This window comes from Marmota monax, unplaced genomic scaffold, assembly GCF_021218885.2.
Source record: "Marmota monax isolate L192 unplaced genomic scaffold, Marmota_monax_Labrador192_F-V1.1 WCK01_AAM20220418_F8-fsc00081, whole genome shotgun sequence".
Taxonomy (NCBI): Eukaryota; Metazoa; Chordata; class Mammalia; order Rodentia; family Sciuridae; genus Marmota; species Marmota monax.
Window position 1 is genome coordinate 5,391,831 of NW_026695234.1, and position 19,747 is coordinate 5,411,577.

Genomic DNA, 19,747 nt, shown 5'->3' on the forward strand with positions numbered 1-19,747 from the left:
ATTCCCTTTTACCCCATGCCTTTCTTCTTATTCCATGGCTATAACTCTGTAGGAAGAAATACATGAATTTGGTGCTTTGCTCTCATTGCTTTTTTGTTCTTCTATTATTACTTTTTGAATTGTGGCCAGTGAACTAAACACTGACTTAGCAAAGAACACAAATAGGTTGCCTTTGCTCCAGTTCTAGGCAACACAGAGTGTGCACAAATAGGTATGTGCCCATGTGTACACACACCCCCACACACAAATGATATGTGTTAGAGAATTTTTTTCACAGAAACAGTGTTATAAGTATCTCAGAGCGTTCTTAGATATTTCCACAGAGATGTATGAAACAACCTGCAGACTTTTGCTCTTCTTCCCAGTAAATTTCCAAGCCAACCCCTGCATGTAGTGGTTTGAAGGCATCATGGGGTTTGTACTTTTGTGTGGAGAGATTTCCCTCCCTAAGAATATCTCCTTCTCTTCAGCTACTCCTCTACTAAGATCACCCCTCAGACCTCCAGACAGTAGTTTCCCTTTGCTTTGGTTGCTGCAGTTGCTTTCTAGTTGTCCTTCACTTAATTCTACATAATATTGAATTAAACTAAATTCACTTCTTGTACCTTTAACCACAAGTACAATTGCTCAACTGTTCCTCACAGGAAAATTCCAAATGGTTGTTGGAGCTAATTTTGATTTCTTTCAAAATAACTCTTTCCAAAGGGTTTAGAGTTCATGTTTTCTTTTCTGTCCTCCCTACTGTGTGAGCCTGCTGTTGGGCAGGAAGTTAGCTGTCTTCTCTCAGGGAAACAGCTTGGATGAAAAGACTGGCACATTTTCTGTTCATTCCCATATGCGTTCTCTTGGCTCTTCTTTGATATAAACTGGGCAGCATCTAAATTTGTCTCTCTTGATTTTGTTGTCTCTATGCATGGAGCATGTCCTATGAAAACAGAAATATCCATAAAATGGTTTTCTCTTTTAGTGACCTCTTGGAATTCCTTAAGTAACATCAGATGATTGTATGTGTGGGTGGGTGGGTGTAAGTCCACGTGTGCAAATGCCTCAAAGAGGAAAAGCTAGGGATGATGGCAAAGCTGGAGGGGGTGAGGTGGGGAAAAGGCAAACACAAAGGAATTCAAGGGGAAAGCTGTGCTCCACATTGACTTACTTACAAGGGCCTGCTCACCAGTCAGAATTAGCCGACAAATGCAGAGGTAAACTTTTGTGAAGGAGCTAAAGAAAGGGAAAAGAGGAAGAAAACAAACAAAATACTGTGAGTTGGCCATTCAGATAGGGAACTAGTAGGAAATTTAAGAACAAGAATATCCATTTCCTGTTTATGGTAAGTGAATTGGGTGACTAGTGATCCAAAAGGAGGGACTTTAGGGTTTCCTTTGTTTCTTTAAAAAAGTTGGGAGATAGAATTCTAGAAAAGGGCAAGAGCCTAGTTAGGGGAAAGGAGCCAGATAACATTTAATGCAGTACTAAGTTTGCGGAACCCTTCTGACTTAAGCCATGCAGATAACTAGAGGATACCTCAATTACCTTTAGAGATTCCATGCTGGTTCAAGTGAGAGGCCTCTGAGCACTTGGTCCCTGTTGAGTCATCGAGGGAAGGGAGGTGGATAGTACTTGGTGACTGATGCTGATTTTTGTTACTAAAGGTATTTGTCTAAATGATTCATCCTCTTGCCTTTGATTCTATAGCTTGTTCCTTGGGCCTGAATGACTTTAGTACTTCCCCCGCTGAACTCACAGTCCATGTGGGTGATTCAGCTCTGATGGGATGTGTTTTCCGGAACCTAGAAGGGAAACACGTGACCAAAGTAGACTGGATGCTGTCACCTGGAAAGCATGCTGAGGTAATGAAGAGCGCGCCTCACTATGTCCTAGAAGCCCCACATTTGTGGTTGTCAGGGTGGTACTGCAGGAGGGAGAATCACTCATCAAGTACCATGAGATGGTGTTGTTGCAAGAGCTTGGGCTTTGGAGGTGTCCTAACTGGGACTCCTCCTAGCTTGGCTACTTGGCTGTGCAATCAGTGAGGCAGATTACCCAGCCCTGCTAAGCTTCAACTTCCTGATCTGTGTTCAGGAAGGTAGTTATGATAATGGCAATGCTTAACTTTCATGTAGTTGAGGGGCTAATTGGAGACATGCATGTGAAGTTCTTTCAGTTTCCTTTTTCTGTGCCTTTGTAGAGCGGTAAAGGTGGGTGACATGGATAATTCCTGTGGCTTAGACAAAAGACCTCTGAGCTAGGCATGAGTGTCACATTTATCTTTGGGTATTGTCTGCTGCAGTCCGGCTGGCTGGGCAAAATAACGGGGGGGCGGGGGGGGGTGTGACGAGTAACTTGTGTACGTTGATACAGCAGGAGTGGGAGCCGTTTATTGTAGGACAGCAGCGGTATTTATACATTCCACACAGCTTATCTTAATTAGCATAAACTAGATACATCAGTCAACCAATAAGAAATCTCCACACTTAATGGCTTGCTGGTGTTACTTCACAAACCACTCCCTCTGGCATTTTGCCAGGTGCCATCCTGACTTGTTTACAGACTCTAACATTTCCCCCTTTTGTTTAATTTAAATAACGACCACAGTGGTTTTCACAGAAACACCATAAATAATCTACTACAAGCAGAAGGGGAGGATACAAAATGCTACAATACAAGCCAATTGGTGGCTCCATGCAAGAAGCCCTTGGAAAAATTTTACCAGCAACGACACCATTTGCAAAGATACCGAGTTACAATTTGTTGTAGATTACAGTTTGTTGTCTCAGTCCAGGTAAAGTAGTGTCTCAAATAGATTAACTCACAGTCCAGGTAAATCACAGTCCAGGTAAGTTCTGCAGGCAGCTAGCTTAAATCACAGTCCAGGTAAGTTCTGCAGGCAGCTAGCTTGATCCAAAGTCTCGTCCGGTTCTCAGCCGAAGTCTCCGTCCGGTTTTCAGCAACACTGGAAATTCTTCCACCTTCGTCTTCACCGGCACTGGGACAAAGGCAGGAACTCCAGATGGCTAAAGAAAATCCTGTAGCGTTCCACTAAGAAAACAACCTTCTGAACAATTTAGTACATTATCTCAAGGTTTTTTACATTTGAAATAAGCCTTAATAGTGCTCATTACTCATTAGCCTCCAGGTGTGGGAGAACCATTGTAGCTTAGTTATTGGCATTGAAAATGAGCAAACATCAGGGATGCTGGTAGCGTCTTCTGCTGGCTGTAGTGCCTGGGCAGCCCCAGATGGCCCTGGGGAGTGTCCCGGACTCAAACTGCTACTGGGCACAGGGAGCAAGAGCCTGCGAGACTGTGCCTCCAGGTCAGGTCTAGATTTGGGCTCCAGGCAGTGGAAGAGCCAGCTCCCCGGCCAGGAGGCAGGGAAGGGCCAGTCGTCGCCTCCTCTTGGAAAATCCTTGCTGCGCTGTGACCGGCTTGCACACTCGGCAGCCGCCTCTCCGCTTCACGCACCCTCTGGTAACGAATAGTATTTAGTAATAGCCTTTTGCTGCAACTTTTTTCCTGATAATCCTTCTTCTGAACTTTCTTTTTCTTTCTGACTAGATTTCCTGGGCTTCCATCAACACATGCCCTAACTATTTTTGGTTCCATTGGGGTGTCTCTTTCCCTTATCAATTTACTTAACACCCCTTCCATATTTTCATCACAAAGACAATACAATACACTGAGACAAAACAAGACACAAACATACTGTATCAATCTTCTCCATTTTCTTGAAATGGCCATTTTTCCTCTCGCCCTATCTGCCTAGGGACGAGCAGATTTGCTCCCGTCCTATCTATGGACGGGCAGCTTTTTTTCGTCACTTACCCCCGAGTGTCCTGGGGCTCCCTGTACGGGCCACCATCTGCCGCAGCCCGGCTGGCTGGGCAAAATAACCGGGGGGTGACGAAGAACTTGTGTAGATTGATACAGCAGGAGTAGGAGCCGTTTATTGCAGGACAGGAGCAGTATTTATACATTCCACACAGCTTATCTAATTAGCATAAACTAGATACATCAGTCAACCAATAAGGAATCTCCACACTTAATGGCTCGCTTTTGTTACTTCTCAAACCACTCCCTCTGGCATTTTGCCAGGTACCATCCAGACTTGTTTACGAACTCTAACATTCCCCTGGCAAAATGCCAGGTGTTATTTTGACTTGTTTACAGACTTCAACAGGGTATGTGTGTGGGTGGGGGGTGGGGGCAGACTCTTTCAGCATTCTACTGCCGCCTGAAGTACTAGGATTAGCAACTGCACCTGGCTGGGTGAGGGTCTCTCATGGAGCTCTTTGTATTAGGAAACAGTATTAAGCTTCATCAGAGATTCTGTGGAGCTACTTGGATGTCAGGATCATTTGTGAAATACGTCCCAGGTAGTTTGCTATTAGTAATAAAGTCCCAATGTTTGAAAATGAAATAGTTTTTGCAACTCAGAGCACATTCTTTTTTACCCCTGCAATGCTACTCTCACTCAAATTTTTATTACTATTTATTATCATGAGAAGGCTATAGCTATGGTGTAAATAGAAATAAGGATCTTCCAGGCTTCCCCCTCTTAGCTTGTAACCATTTCTTACTAATAACTCCTCCTTTTGTGTTAGAGGAGGGCAGAAATGAGAGGAAAGGCAGCCAGCATTCTGGGAACCCCAGCCCACAACACCAGAGGGATTACATCATACAGTTGAATGCTATGTAATCTGGGGGCCTTCAGAAAACAGGGTGAAATGAGAAGTGTTTTTCAAAAGTTGTGAGTTTGAGCGGCTTGGGACGCTGAGGCACAAGGATTGCAAGTTCAAAGCCAGCCTCAGCAACAGTAAAGCCCTAAGCAACTCATTGAGACCCTGTCTCTAGATAAAATACAAAATAGGACCGGGGATGTGGCTCAGTGGTTGAGTGCCCCTTAGTTTAATCCCTGGTAGCACCCTTCACTGCCAAAAAGAGTTGTGAGTTTGAATCTACAGAGTGATCTTCAGATGGGGTGTAGCATTGATTCCTTTAGCTGTAAGAAATAAAAATGTGTGCACTGTATTTCTCCCTTTGTCTTTGTGGAAAATGAGCCACAGAGCTTGTGTAAGCTAGGATGTTGCCTGGCATATTATTACCATCGATTAGCTACAAAGAACACTTTATTCATGTATGATGATGATAACTATGCCACCTCCACATAACAGGGTCTTTTGACTACAGACTCCTAGGTCTGGTTCCTCTTTGGATTTTCTCTAACACTGTCTGTGTTGCCCTCCAGGATGAATATGTGCTATACTATTATGGCAACCTCAGTGTGCCTGTGGGGCGCTTCCGGAACCGTGTGTTTTTGGCGGGAGACCTCCTACAAAAAGATGGTTCTCTGCTGCTCCAAGATGTGCAAGAGGCTGACCAGGGAACCTACACCTGTGAAATCCGCCTTGAAAGCGAGAGCAAGGTGTTAAAAAGCAAAGTCGTGCTGCATGTGCTACCAGAGGAGCCCAAAGGTATGGGGATGCTTAGATGGGGCTGAGGGCAAGGGGCAAGGGTACTGATTTCATGGAGCAAATGCCAGCCTTTGGCTAAGTAGTTACCACCAAGTGAGTCTTGAATAAATGATAATTATTTTATTCAATAAAAATCATGATAATTATACTTTAAACATATTCTTCCTCACAAAAGTCCCGTGAAATGTATATTATTTTTTCCATTTTTCATGTGGTAACTGAGGCATAGAGAGGTTAAGTGACTTGCCTAAGGACACATTTATTAAATGACATAAGCTGTACTTAAGCCCTGATGCCTCTGACAACAAAGTCCATGTTCCTTTCACTTTTCCTTGACACTTCCTATCTATCAGTTAGCCACTTTGATGCCAATCCATATTTTATAGCTACCTATGTTAGGTGTCCTGAAGGTTATAAAAGAAGTGAACAGATTTCTCTAAATTTTTTACATCTCATTTTCCCATTCATAGATGGAGGAAGTGGCTTCAGGAGATCAGTGTTTTGGTGTTTTTTTAAACTGTTCCTTTGTAGATGCCTTAAGCTCCAAGGAACTGATAGCACAGAGGGTGCTATATGAGGGGCATTGGTTGGTAGAAAACCTACTCAGGTAGGACCCCAGCTTCCACCTCCATTGCAACCAAAGTCCTTTTCCTTTTCCTGTTTTGTTTATTGAGCTGCCAGGTCAGATTTTGTTTAAAGAAAGAATTCTGCATCTTTAAAGTAAGATTGTGATCTGTGGTGGGCCAAGTCATGGAAAGACAGGCATTCAGAAAGTTCCTTCTTCTCTCTGACTAGGTATTAGCTGGAAGGAATGCAGTTGAGACTGCAATCAAAGAAGGCATTATGCTTCCAGAACAGTCTCAAGGACAAGTATTTTAAGCAGCAGCAGTAGCTGCTGGATTGGTCTCTAAAGCAGAGGTAGAGAGGGTCAACCAGTAGGGTGGAAGCTGAAGCTTCATTTCTTCTCCAGAAGAGCATGAAGGCACCAAAGTAGTGGTAAATGACAAGGATTCCTTCTTATTTAGTGAGAGCAACATTATTGGGAAAAAGGTAGACTAGAATACAGCACTACTGAATAGCATCATGCATGGTTACCCATTCCACTAACATTCTGAAATCTTTCATCATGTAAATATTTTTTAATCTTTTATAATAAACTAATGATATCCAAACTAATAAGATTCAATGTCTCTAAAATTTAATTTATTGTATTGATCTCTAAACAAAAATATGTAAATTAAAAATGTTTGAAAGTCGTAGGACAAGATGCATTCATTATCAAGTGTGGTGTAGAAGGAATAGTCTGTGGCCTCGGGGAAGCTTGCTATCTAGGTAAGGAGGGAGATCTGGGTTTCCCTCTGCTGCTGGCTTAGGTCCGTAGCTACTCAGCTCCACCAATGAGCTCCTCTGGAACACCCTGCCTTCCTTCCTCTTTTAGAACACCCACAACACCTGTTCATTTGTATCTTCCCTGCTTCTCTGTTTCTATTCATCTGTGACCAGCTCTGGGCATAGCACCTGGTACAGAGAAAGCAATCAATAAACATCTGTGTAAAGATGAAATTCTTTAAACATCCCTCTGAGTCTGATTTCTAAAAAGAGTTATAGAAGGTAGTCTCTGGCACCTCCTTCATGTTTCCTACTTTTTCTCATTGAAATTTTTCTCTTAATTCCAAAGCTATGGTTCTTCAAGAAAAGGAGGAAGGTCAGATGCTAGTATTCCTCAGTCTTTCTCTTAAAAAAAAATTTTTTTTTTTTTTGTGGTACTGGTGATTGAAACCAGAGCCTTGCCCTTGCTAGGCAAGTGCTCTACCACTGACCCTCATCCCCAGCATTTTTAAAATTAAAAAAAAATTTTTTTTAGTTGTAGATAGATACAATATTTTTATTTTTATTTATTTATTTTTATGTGATGCTGAGGATTGAACTCAGGGCCTCACAGGTGACAGGCAAACTCTCTACCACTGAGCTACAACCCCAGCCCCACTTTTTAAATTTTGAGACAGGGTCTCGTTAAGTTGCCCAGGTTGATGGCAAACTCATAATCCTCCTGACTCAGCCTCTAAGTCTATGGGATTACAGCCTCTAAGTCTATGGGATTACACCCTATCAGGCCCCAAGGATATCTTTATGCTTCCTTTTTCTGTCTTCATTCTTTAGTGCTATTATTTAATGCCTAAACACTTGTCTAAAGCATAGCCTTCAAAATGGGTGCCTCTTCCTGCTTAGAGATACATTGGGAGCTTAAAAAGGAGCCAATCTCAAGAGTTGAAGAAGCCATGAAAACATGCTAGAACCACATTAGTCAGATATTTCCCCAGTAGTTGGTAAAGCAGCTTGAATTTATCTTTCCCTTCCAGTTAGAATGGAACCATATACAACCCCTCACAATTTTTCCCTGTGTCCCAGTAGGAACTTGCTTTATGGAGGTTGTCTTTTTCCATGTGGAAACTCCTTTTTATAGTCATCTATAATTTTCTCTGGAAAAGTAATCATTCAGTTTATAATTTTTATTAATGATTCTATTACTTTTTCAGTTATTTTAAATACTGATAGGTTAAAAGTAATAAAAAATTAATAATATTAACTTCCTGTAATTTTCTAGAATCAGCCACCCTTCTACTTGTGTGAGATGGTACAGTCTGTAAGTGAAAGAACATAGAGTTTGTTTTCACTTATTGGGCCTGGATTTGAGTGCTGGTTCTATCCTTTACTGGCCGTGTGGCTTTGGGCTCTTTCACTTTGCTCTTCTGCAAAATGGGAAGTGATATAGACGTACCCCAAAATACTGTATGACTAACTGATAGACTAGGTATAAAGTGTCTAGCATGTGCCTGGTGCATTAAAAAGACTTAGAATGTTCAGTTAATATTATTTAAAAAAAGAGTTCAGCTCTTAATGTGCTGATGAAATCAGAGGGAGGCACCTTCCCTACTGGTATTTTTGGGAATCAATTTTCATTGCTTTCAAAATAATTCCCTCTATTGAATTTAGAATTCATAATATTTTCTTTTGCTTTCCTCCCATTGTGCACATCTCCTGCTGGGCAGGATGATCATGTTCTCCCAAGGAAAGGGTTTAGATGAAAAGTGGGCTATGCACTCATGGGCTTTTCTCAATGGAACTCTCTCTAGATAAGACCTAAGCTTGTGTCTCCCTATATGCCCTTAATCAATTCTTTTTTTAAAAAAAAATTTTAATTTGTTTTAATTAGTTATTCATGACAGTAAAATGCATTTATGCGCTTTGATATATCATACATAGATGGGATATAATTTCTCATTTTTCTGAGTGTACAAGTTGTAGAATTATATTGGTCATGAAATCACATATATACTTAAAGTAATAATGTCTTTCATTGTCTATCTTTTCTATCCCCAGATCCTCTCCCCTCCCCTCCCTTCTCTTTCCTCTACCTAATCTGAAGTAATGCTAATCTTCTCTAGTGACCCCCACCTTATTGTGAATTAGCATCCACATATTAGAGAAAACATTGAGCCTTTGGTTTTGGAGGATTGGCTTATTTAACTTAGTATGGTATTCTCCAACTCCATCCATTTACTGACAAATGCCATAAATTTCTCTCTTCTTTAAAGCTGAGTAATATTCCATTGAGTATATATACCACATTTTCTTTATCCAATCATCCTTTAATCAATTTGTAATCAACTTTGTGATTGATTTGTGTAGGGCATTTGGAAAAATCAAAAACATGTGTCAATTGTTTTCTGTTCAGGGACCTCTTGAAATGACTCACAATGAACATATGGTGGGGTCAGCTGCTCATAAAAATAGGCAGCAGAAAGAGCCCAGGAGTAGGAAAGTGAGAAGCAGTAGAGAGGGGTCAAGTGGAGAAGGTAGGGGTAGGGGAGGGCAGGGTTGGAATAGAATGAAGAGTCAAGGGAAAACTGTCTACTGTCTTGTCCTACTTTGCAAAAGTTCGGTGATCTATACTGAAACCAGAACTGGTCCTAAGCAAGTCCTAAGACAATTTGTAAAAGAATAAAAGAATTTGAATAAAGTTACCCTTGATTCATTTTTTTAAGCTCAGAGAACCAGTGGGTTAAACATAAGAATTAAGGTTTTATAACTTTCCACTTCCTGTTTATGCTAAAGAGATGTGGGTATCTTAAGTTGATGAACAGAAAGTGGGACTTCAAGATTTTCTGTACATCCTTTAGTACAGACTTGATGTGAAGTTAGAATTCATGGGAGGAATTCTGAAAAGAAGGAAAGAGAAAGGAATTAAAGGGCACCAGAAAGAATTTATTGCAGTATGAAGACAGCAGAAACCTCAGACCTGCCATTTATAGGCAGTTAGAGGGTATTTCTTACTCTTGGGGATGCCATGTTGGTTTGAGTGAAGGGCCTCTGTTACTTTGACCTCATGGAATCATCTGGATTATCTATGGAGGGAATATGTACAGTGTTTGGCGGTGACAGTGATTTTTGCTGTTGAGAGTCTTTGGCTAACATTCTCTAGAAATTCTTTTACTTCTACAGATTATATTTTGAGCCTAACTTGATTTACTGTTTTATCCCCAGAGGTCACGGTCCATGTGGGTGATTCAGCTCTGATGAGATGTATTTTCCACAGCACAGAAAAGAAACGCCTGACCCAGGTAGACTGGATGTTCTCTTCCGGAGAGCATACCAAGGTAGGAGGAGGAAGCATCACCATGTAGTAGAAGCCTGTGGCTGGTGGCAGGACAGAGCTGGGAGAGGGACAGTCAGTTGTCAGATGCATGAGGTGGGTGGCATTACAAGAGCTTGGGCTTTAGAGCTTGTTGAACAGCTCCTAATTCAGCTGCTTGGCTGGGCAGCTTTGGCTTCCGAGTGGGAAACGTGACACTAATGGAGAAGAAGATAATGAGGATGATGTTTAACTTTTAAGGTTGTCAAGACACTGGCGTGAGTACATAGATGTAAAGCATTCTGCACATGACTTAGCCAAGGCATCTTGGTTTCCTTCTTCTCTTTGTAGAGTTCATGAGAGAATGAAAGGGATGATTTCTCTTGCCTAGCCAGGAAAGCTATGGAATAAATATAAGAATTTGATTACTTTCTTATTCTTATTGGGATTGTTTTGTGAGTTTTGGTTTGTGCTCCATTGTTCCCTTTATGTGATAGAGGGAATTTTCCTTTTATTTTTTTCAAGTGTTGGGATTTGGTGGATCCTGGGGGCTGGGTGAGGGTCATTTCATGGGAACTCTGTAAAGCCATAAACAGCAAGTTAGTTCACTAGACTTGTAGATCTTCACCATGATATGTGGTGATATATTTATGGATGACGCTGTGTGTGAGGGGCATTCTGGGTAACTTATTATTAATAAAAGTGAAGGTACAAGGTTTATAAAGGCTTTCACTTTTATAAATTAAAACATATGGTAGTCATCCCTCTAGCAAGGTAATTTGCACTCCCTTGATTCCTATATGCTGATTGAGTGGGTCAGAAAGGATGGCATTATGGAGTAGGGGGAATTACATGTCATGCATTTTTTTCTTTTTTTGTACCAGGGATTGAACCCCCAGGGGTGTTTAACCACTGAGCCACATCCCTAGCCCTTGTTAATATTTTATTTAAAGATAGGGCCTCTTGCTGAGTTGCTAAGCCTGGCTTTGAACTTGAGATCCTCCTTTCTCTGCCTCCTGAGCTGCGGGGATTACAAGTGTGTGTCATTGCACTGGGCTGGCTTTATTATGCATTTAAATGTTGTCCATCAAATGATTCACCGCAGAAGGAGATGGGAGGTTTAAGGGCCAGATCTCTCCATATGTGTTTGTGTCTGTATGCCCAATACCTTTTCTTAAAAGCTTAAAGAAATTTACATACCTTTATAAAAAAAAATTCTAACACTCCTTCACTTAAATATTTTTTAAGCATTTACTGTGTGATAAACACTCAAAGCCCCTGTCCTGATGCAGGACTTGCAATCAAGATAATGGGGAGATAATAAAATGGCAAAGAAAAATATATAATACATTGAGTAATAGTTAGAGCTATAGAGAACCATTAAGCCGAGTTTTGTGGTTATTTTATGTGGGTGACACTTGAGCAGTAGTCTGAAGGCAGTGGGGGTGGGTGAACCACGAGTATGTCTGGAGGAAGCGTCTCAGTCATAGGGAGTGGCAGTGAAAGGCTCTAAGACCAGGACTCAAGGAGCAGCAAGGAGCTGATGGAGGAAGAGAAAGTAGAAGATGAAACCCAAGAGGAAAATGGGACTGTCAGTTTGTGAAGGGCCTTTTACTTTAAGTAGAAATGAAAGGCCGTGGGAAGGTTTTGAGCAGAGAAGTGAAAGACGTTAACTTAGGTTTTTAAAGGCTCATCTGCTGAGAATAGATTGTAGTGAAGAATACGCAGAGAGGCCAGTAAGAAAGTCCTGTGGGAACCTGCATAAGAGATGCAAAGGAGGCTTGGACAGCAGGAGGTGAAAAGTGGCTGGGGTCAGAATGTATCCTGAAGGTAGAGGAGATCAGAGTTGCTGAGAAGTTAGATGCAAATTCTCCAGGAAAGAGAAGAAATTAAGGATGACCTTGAGATTTTTAGCCTGAGCCTCTGGAAGAAGCCATGGCCATGGCTGTTTACCAGTGTGATGGACTGAAGGAACTGGCTTAGGGGAACAATTAGGAGTTCAGTTTTAAATGTGTTTCAGGTACCTATTGGAAATCCAACTGGAAATGCCAAAAAAGTGAACATGTGGCTGGGTGTGTTGGTGCAGGCCTGTGATCCCAGCAGGGTTCAGGAGGCTGAGGCAACAGGATTTCAAGTTCTAAAGCCAGCCTCAGCAACTTAGCAAGGCTCTAAGCAACTTAGCAAGACTCTAAGCAACTTAGCAAGACCCTGTCTCAAAATGAAATATAAAATGGCTTGGGGATGTGGCTCAAGGATTAAGTTCCCCTGGATTTAATCCCTGGTACTAAGAAAAAAAAAAGGAACATGTGCTCTTACTTTTTTTTTTTTTAACTGGAGAAGTGCAAAAAACAGAAGCCCTCTATTCCTACTTTAAAAAAAAAATCCTTCTCTTCTGAGGAAACAGCATGCATGATTTCATGATGCTCTTCATAAGCACATAGATATGTGTGTGCACTTGAATTGCTGTTATCTAGCACATATACACACATGTGTGCACACAGCTTTGTTGCATAACACTAACATGCACCTGTGTGTGCCCAACCTTGAGTTACCTAACACTTTCTGAGGCCTGAGATCGTCCTCCCTCCCTGCTTCCCCACATCCCCTTGCTGCCAGTCCTCCAAAGCTCATGCTTTTGCCTTTCCCTTCCAGGAAATCGTCTTACACTATGACCTCAAATTCCAGTTTCCTGAGAGATACTTCCCTTACCAGGGTCGCTACCAGAACCGTGTAAACCTGGTGGGAGACATTTCCCACAACGATGGTTCCATCATGCTCCAAAGAGTGAAAGAGTCTGATGGAGGAATCTACAACTGCAGTATCCACCTGGGGAACCTGCTGTTCAGGAAAACTCTTGTGCTCCATGTGACTACGGAAAAGTCTCAAAGTATCTAACATTTGATTGGAGAGGGCTGAGGGACCTTAGCTGGTAGCAGGGCCAGGACTAGAGCGAGTAGAATGGTTCCTAGGCTGAAAAAGGGAAGGGGCTTGCTCCTAGGTACTCATAGTGGGCCGGCCCCGCCCTGAGAGTGCTGCCTCCTTCACCATGACTCCTTAAGGGCCTGGCTTCCCTTGCCCTGGTTTTGGCACTGCTGCGGGGCTGAGGAAAAGGGAGCTAATGTATAGACCACCAACCCTATGCCAGTGTAGACTACTACTACAAAGATTCAAGAGCTCAGAGACAGCTTGGAATTGAGGTCCAAACCCATTTTTATTTGGCTTAAAGGGAGTCACTGCGTGCTCTGTTATGGAAGGGAAAATGATCCTGAGCTGGTGAGAGATAGCAAGGATCAAAGAGAAAACAGGAAGGTACCAAGCCCAAAATGGAGGGGTTTTCTGGCATACAATGTGCATCCAGGCCAGTGGTGTGTAGGAAAAGAAAGAGTCAATTGTGTTGACTGAGAGAGGTTGATAGTGAGGGGTTAACGTTAAACCATAACTTGTTTAGCAGTCAGGATGTGGCCTGTGGACTTTGCTGGGGCCTTCAGGAGCTGACTGCGGTTGACTGGGGGTGGAGAGGTGGGCGTAGGATGGTACATTCCAGAACCTCAGGCTGGGGGCTTAAGTCTGTGGATTCTTATTAATAGCAAAGGTCCCAGTTGGAGAGGGAAATAAGACAGATGCATCTCTTAAAGAACTACCATCTCTATATGTGCTTCACTCTCAGAATTCTTACCACCTCTTCACAGAGAAAATCAAGCCATGGTGGGGGCTCATTCACTTCCAAGTCTTTCTACACATGAGTATCTGTTCCTGATCTTATCTCTACCCACTGTCCTGAGGGAGAAGAAGCTCCCTTCTGCCCTGGGCTTATCCTGTTCTGTGCTTCTGTTATCCTCTCCCTCCCAGGAACCTCACACCAGGGATCTTTGGGCTCTTGCTGTCTGTTGGTTTCAGCAGATAAATATGCTTAATTCTTCATCTTACCTGAGTCCTTACCTATTCTAGCTCTCATCCTGTATCTTTATTTTTCTTAAAGCAGCTTTATTGATATATATTTCATATACTGTACAATTCACCCAAAGTATAAAACCCAGTGGTTTCTAATACATTCTGATTTGTGCAACCATCACAATAATCAATGACAGTTCTCTCTTAACATAGCCAACTAGCTTATAAGGGGCTGCACTGGGCATCTTCCTGGCTCATCTCCCATTCACTCCTCGCTGCACCACATTCTGGCTTCAGCTATCTTTACTCTAGCCTTCCTCAGCCTTCTTTCCCATGTAGTGTTGGATGCTCTATTCTGTATACATTCTATGTTGGATGTAATTAATCCACTTATATATGTGTCCCTTGGTGTTGTGGGAAGTTGGTTCCAGGACTCCCCACAGATAACCAAAATCTGTGGATGCCCAGTTCCTTTTATAAAATATTGTAGTATTTGCATATAACCTATGTACCTACTCCTGTGTACTTCAATTCATCTTCAGCTTACTTATGACACCTAATTCTATGTAAATAGTTGTTATATTGTATTATTTAGGGAATAATGACTAAAAAAGTCTGTACATGTCAGTACACATGCAGTTTTCCCCCCAGTCATGTATAGTTGATTGAATCCATGGGTGAGGACCCCAGGGGTATGGAGGGTTGGTGTGTGTGTGTGTGTGTGTGTGTGTATTTCAACTCCACCAAAAATTTCCACAGATCCTTCAAATACTACATGTCCACACCTACCCTTGTGTACCTCTTCCAAGCCCATCTCCCCAACCTGTTAATTTCATCATTATCTACACATTTGTGTAAACATATGACCATTCTGAGTTTGGCTTATTTTGCCTTACATAATGCTCTCAAGTTTCATCCATTTCTGAAAATAGCATAATTTCATTCTTTATTATGACTGAATAAAACTCCATTGCCACTGCCATCTTTTTAGGTCACAAATCAGAAATTCTGTTCTATGGCTTATAATCTTGCAGTAGTTCCTCCGTTGATTACAGAAAAAAGAAGAAGAAGAGGAAGAAAAGAAGAAGAAGAAGAAGAGGAGGAGGAGGAAGAGGAAGAAGAAGAAGAAGGAGAAGGAGAAGGAGAAGGAGGAGGAGGAGGAGGAGGAGGAGGGGGAAGAAGAAGAAGACGGCAAACTCTTATTTGAGCTGATTGAGTCTTTCCTGACCTGGACCCTGTTTACCCTCCAGCCCCATGCTCCCACACCCCTCAAATCCAGTCTATGTACTACACTTGCTGAGCATTTCCCAGTTCCTAAATGCCCCCAGACCTTGTGCACAGCATCCCCTCTGCCATTCCCTATAGTGTCTTCCCAACCAGCTGGTAGATGTTTCCTTTCCTTTAAGACTCAGATGAAACTTTTAAACAGGGCTGGCAAATTCTCACCTTCTGCCCTGCATAGAGTTGGGCACTCTTTTCTCTGTGCCCCTCTGAACCCTATACAGATATCTGTCCTGGTACTTGTAGCAGTCTATGGTTTTCTTTTTCCATGATGGTCTGGCTTCTTGGAGGCAGGAACCATTTTTCATTTGTCTTTGTAGGCATCTTTTGTACCTAGTGATGTCTGGCACCAAGAAAGTGTGTGATGTATGTATTTAGAGTGGATAGAGATGAGTGAATGGTATCATACAGGCAGAAGTGCCTCTGGAGGCCCTATTTGGCATTATGATTATATAGCTGAATGTTCTAGCATTTTTTTAAAAAAATAATCACTTGCTCATAGAAAAGACAGGAGCCTCTAAAGCTTCTTATTTCTAGGTCATTTTGTAACCCAAAATTTAAAATAGAACTGTTGATGTGAAAAGGAAATTGAAAGTAGTGAAGTATAAGCCTCTTCTCCCACCCACCTTAATCTGCATATCAAGGGGCAAGCAAGTGGGTAGGACTTTACTTCTCAATCTAATGGGGACAGTGTCCCTGTGTCCTGATGTGAGGTGGAGTCTGGCCTTCTCCCTCTGCTTCCTGACCTAGCTGCTGCTACTTGGCACAGAACTGAAGGGGTTCTCAGCTCTTTTCTGGAGTACTGAGACCTCTCATTGCTTTTCCCCTTTCCCAAGCCCTGATTCCAGAAATCCCTAGACCTGAGCTCCTGGGCGGGAATCAGCTGGTGATCATTGTGGGGATTGTCTGTGCCACTCTCCTGCTGTTCCCTGTTTTGATATTGATTGTGAAGAGGACCCACTGGAATAAGAGGTACAGGGCTTTTCCTCTTGGGTTGGGAGGCTGGGGATGCAGGACTGCCTCTAACTCAACATGGAAATGACGTGATAGGACCCAACCTGTGCCATTCTCAAAGGAGTAGGTATTTTCACAGAATCAAATGATTATCACATTAGATTTCATCATAGATGGCTCTATTCCTTTGCTCACCTGAAAAGATTTGGACATCCTACATCATCCTCACTGGTGTTATACAGAGGTTACAAACTTCCTTACAAATGGAGGTCTAAGTGGAGCATAATTTCGAACATAAATCTTGGCTGGGGTTATGGCTCAGTGGTACAGCACTTGCCTACCATGCCGGGTTCCATCCTTAGCACTACAAAAAAAAAATGCACATAAATCTGTGCAAGAATTGTATCATTCACTACTTGAGAAGAAGGATTCTTATATTATCCCCACTATACACTTCATATTGAAGTTTAGATCTTGAGTGTTGCCAATGTTATTATTTAAAGAACTATATTCTAATTCTGAGAGGCTGTTTTTGAATGGATGACCCTAGGTTCTAAATAAATTATTGTCAAATGTGTTTTTAAAGGCCTGAAATTTTGTTTTTAAAGACCCTCAGAAATTCTCCCAGGGTCACAGAAATACCCACATGCTCTAATGTGGATGCTAGAGTTTCATTGACTGTAGCCAGGTTCGTGTCCCTCAGTTTACCCAATTGGAATATGTTGGTAGGGCAAGTTTATTCTCTTGTTGAAATCATATCAGTGAGAAAGGGCCCTGCAAAGACCAAGTAATGCTGACTTTTTTAAAAAGTTTAATACTGGAATCAAACCAAGAACCTGGCACATGCTAGGCAAGTGTGCTACCACCAGACCCATAATGCTGACTTTTGAGTGACCTTTCCCAGTAGAATTTGGATTCTACAGAAATTACATGTGCCTGCTAAGTTTGCAATCCCCAGGTCTCTCTGGTTTGGCTTGGAACTTGGTTGACCTCTCTGAAGGTCTTTCCTCTGGGCAGCTGGGAACATAGAACCAAGAGCTACACATGTGGTTTTCACTATCAGCTTAATTCACCCTCATCAGTTTCCCTCAAGATGAAGGGCAGCATTTCTCTGTCTGGTAGTTTATTTTAATGAAATATTAAAACTGATCTGCTGAGATTTGTGCATAAATATGAGTGCTACAGCTGGGTGCAGTGGCACATATGTGTAATTCCAGTGGCTCTGGAGGCTGAGGTAGGAGGATCACAAGTTCAAGGTGCCTCAGCAAATTAATGAGGCCCTAAGCAACATAGACTCTGTCTCAAAATAAAAAATGAAAAAGAAAAAGGCTGGGGATGTGCCTCAGAGGTTAAGCACCCCTGGATTTAATCCCCAGTACCAGAAAAAAAAAGTGTCTAGTTAACCAGTGTCTTTCCAAACTTAGGCTATAGTGGCATCTGTTTAAAGGACAGAAAACATCTAAGAGTTTAGGCCCAAGACAAATATTTATAGACTGACATTTTTAGTTTTCATTGTCTGGGCTGCAGATATTATTTCTTTTAACAATCCAGAAATTTCAAAAGGGCTGGGAATGTGGCTCAGTGGTTAAATGTACCCCCCCCCCCCAAAAAAAAAAGCACTGTAACATTGTTTATGGATCATCATTACTGTCTATCAGAAAGGCAAGGCAATGATTCAGTGAATGGTAACAGTGGTAGGTAGGGTCTTTAAGATAAAGGAAATACATAAATATAGACATTTCCAACTGTCTATGTTTATGCATTATTTGATTCATTTTACAATGAGAATATACAACTTTACAATCAGAAAATGGGATTGAAAATTTCCACTTTGAGACAGATATATATATAAAATAAACCATATATATATATGGTTTATTTTCTAGCTTATACCTGATTTTTCTTTTCTTTTAAAATCTCTGCCTCAGGCCAAAACAATAAAAGAAGTATATTTAGTGGCAGTTGCAGAAGGCAAATGGTCAAGAGATCTGAGATGAGTGGCCAGGGCTCACAGCCAGGGTGAACTGCTCTCAGGGAAAGGCTAAGAAGTCTTTGGAACTGGGATCTTGCCTAGTGTGTGCTGCCCCCTGCTGGTTCAGATACATATTCCTGGTCCTAAGAAATGCCCAAAGGATGATTAAAGTCAAGTGGATAAAGTTGAATGGAGTGAATGAAAGTTCATTCACTCAAAATTACATCTCCCATTAGGGACAGAAAGTTGTTGGAGTGATAATAGAGAAGGTGAAGCTGATTTTCAGCCCAAACCATCTCCAGAATGATTTCTTTTTCTTTTTTAAAAATAATTTCAGTTGTAGATGGACACAATGCCTTTATTTTATTTTTATGTGGTATCGAGGATGGAACCCAGTGCTTCACATGTGCTAGGCAAGCACTCTTCCACTGAGCCACAACCCCAGCCCCCAGAAGAGTTTCTTGCTCTCCAGTAAGAGATGCCCTGAGTATAGGAGTCTGGAGAGAATGATTCTTCTGTCAGAGTCTCTTTCCTCACAAGGCAGTGTGGGGCGGGATTGTGGGGTGGGCTCTCATATAGGCACGCATGAATTAATGGTGTTCACTGGTTAATTCCATGTGCTTTTCACATGCCTTGCAGTTCACTAAATTCTACAGCCTTTGTTAAAAGCCTGGAGAACATGGAGAAGGCCTATCCAGAGGTAAGAGAATTCTGCCTTTTGTTCTCTGAAAGGGACTTGGATGCATGTGTGTCCAGCATGAAATACTGGGGTTGATACAGGGTGTCCTTATCATTGTCATTCCCCTGGGAATCATGTATTATCCTTTGTGTGTCTCAGCTCACAGGCCAGTGCTTGCACACAGCAGCAACTCAGGAAGGCCCTATCACTGCAAAAGGGGTGGTTGAAGAGTGATGGGACTGGGCAGGCTGGGCCAGACCAGTCCTGGGTGGCAGGTGCTGGTAGCAGGCTGAGGAAGGGGCACTGGATTTGGACTCAGAAACCAGCACCACCTCCCAGAAACCACCTCAGCAAGTTGAGGATGAGGATGAAGATAATCTGCCCTGCCTCCTCCTCCGTGTCATTGTAAGGCTCAAATAAAATGATAGGCAGCTGAACCTGGTGGTGCATGTCTGTAATCCCAGTGACTTGGGAGGCTGAGGCAGGAGGATAGTGAGTTTGAGCCCAGCCTCAGCAATTTACTGAGACTCTGCCTCAATCAATCAATTAATAAAATGGGCTGGGGGGTATAATTCAGTGGTAAAGAGTCCCTCAGTTCAATCTCTAATACCAAAAAAAGTGCTTCATAATACATGAGGCATTGAGTAAATATGAGGGGAAATTATGATACATTCAGTAGTTGAGGAGTTAATGGTTAAGATGAAGTATTCAGGAACCTTTAGAAAAAGAGGACCAACAAGAACATCTCCCTCTATACTGGTCTGTAACAGAGTTATAAACAGGGACTGAGAGCCAGGTGCAGTGGCACAAGCCTGCAATCTCAGCGGCAGTGGCTTGGGAGGCTATGGCCGGAGAATCACAAGTTCA

At 42.1% G+C, this 19,747-nt stretch overlaps 1 protein-coding gene and 1 long non-coding RNA gene across 8 annotated transcripts in view; one reads left to right on the top strand and one right to left on the bottom strand.

Moving 5' to 3' along the window:
• Positions 1-19,747, top strand: part of Jaml (junction adhesion molecule like) — a 29,996-nt gene that overhangs the window by 6,726 nt on the left and 3,523 nt on the right. For 4 of the 7 annotated variants that reach the window (XM_058577168.1, XM_058577167.1, XM_058577169.1 and 1 more), the window contains 6 exons: positions 1,693-1,847; positions 5,245-5,470; positions 10,016-10,128; positions 12,756-12,990; positions 16,112-16,247; positions 18,841-18,901. In XM_058577168.1, coding sequence (XP_058433151.1) covers positions 1,693-1,847; positions 5,245-5,470; positions 10,016-10,128; positions 12,756-12,990; positions 16,112-16,247; positions 18,841-18,901 — 926 coding nt within the window. Of the gene's footprint in view, positions 1-1,692; positions 1,848-5,244; positions 5,471-10,015; positions 10,129-12,755; positions 12,991-15,031; positions 15,515-16,111; positions 16,248-18,840; positions 18,902-19,039; positions 19,286-19,747 lie in introns of those variants that run through there. The other 3 variants (XR_009226190.1, XM_058577170.1, XM_058577171.1) reach the window with 3 other exon arrangements.
• Positions 2,354-4,144, bottom strand: LOC131423955 (uncharacterized). The gene is made up of 2 exons (XR_009226191.1): positions 3,822-4,144; positions 2,354-3,464 (listed from the first exon to the last, which is right to left on the bottom strand). It is a non-coding gene; the product is annotated as an uncharacterized LOC131423955 (long non-coding RNA).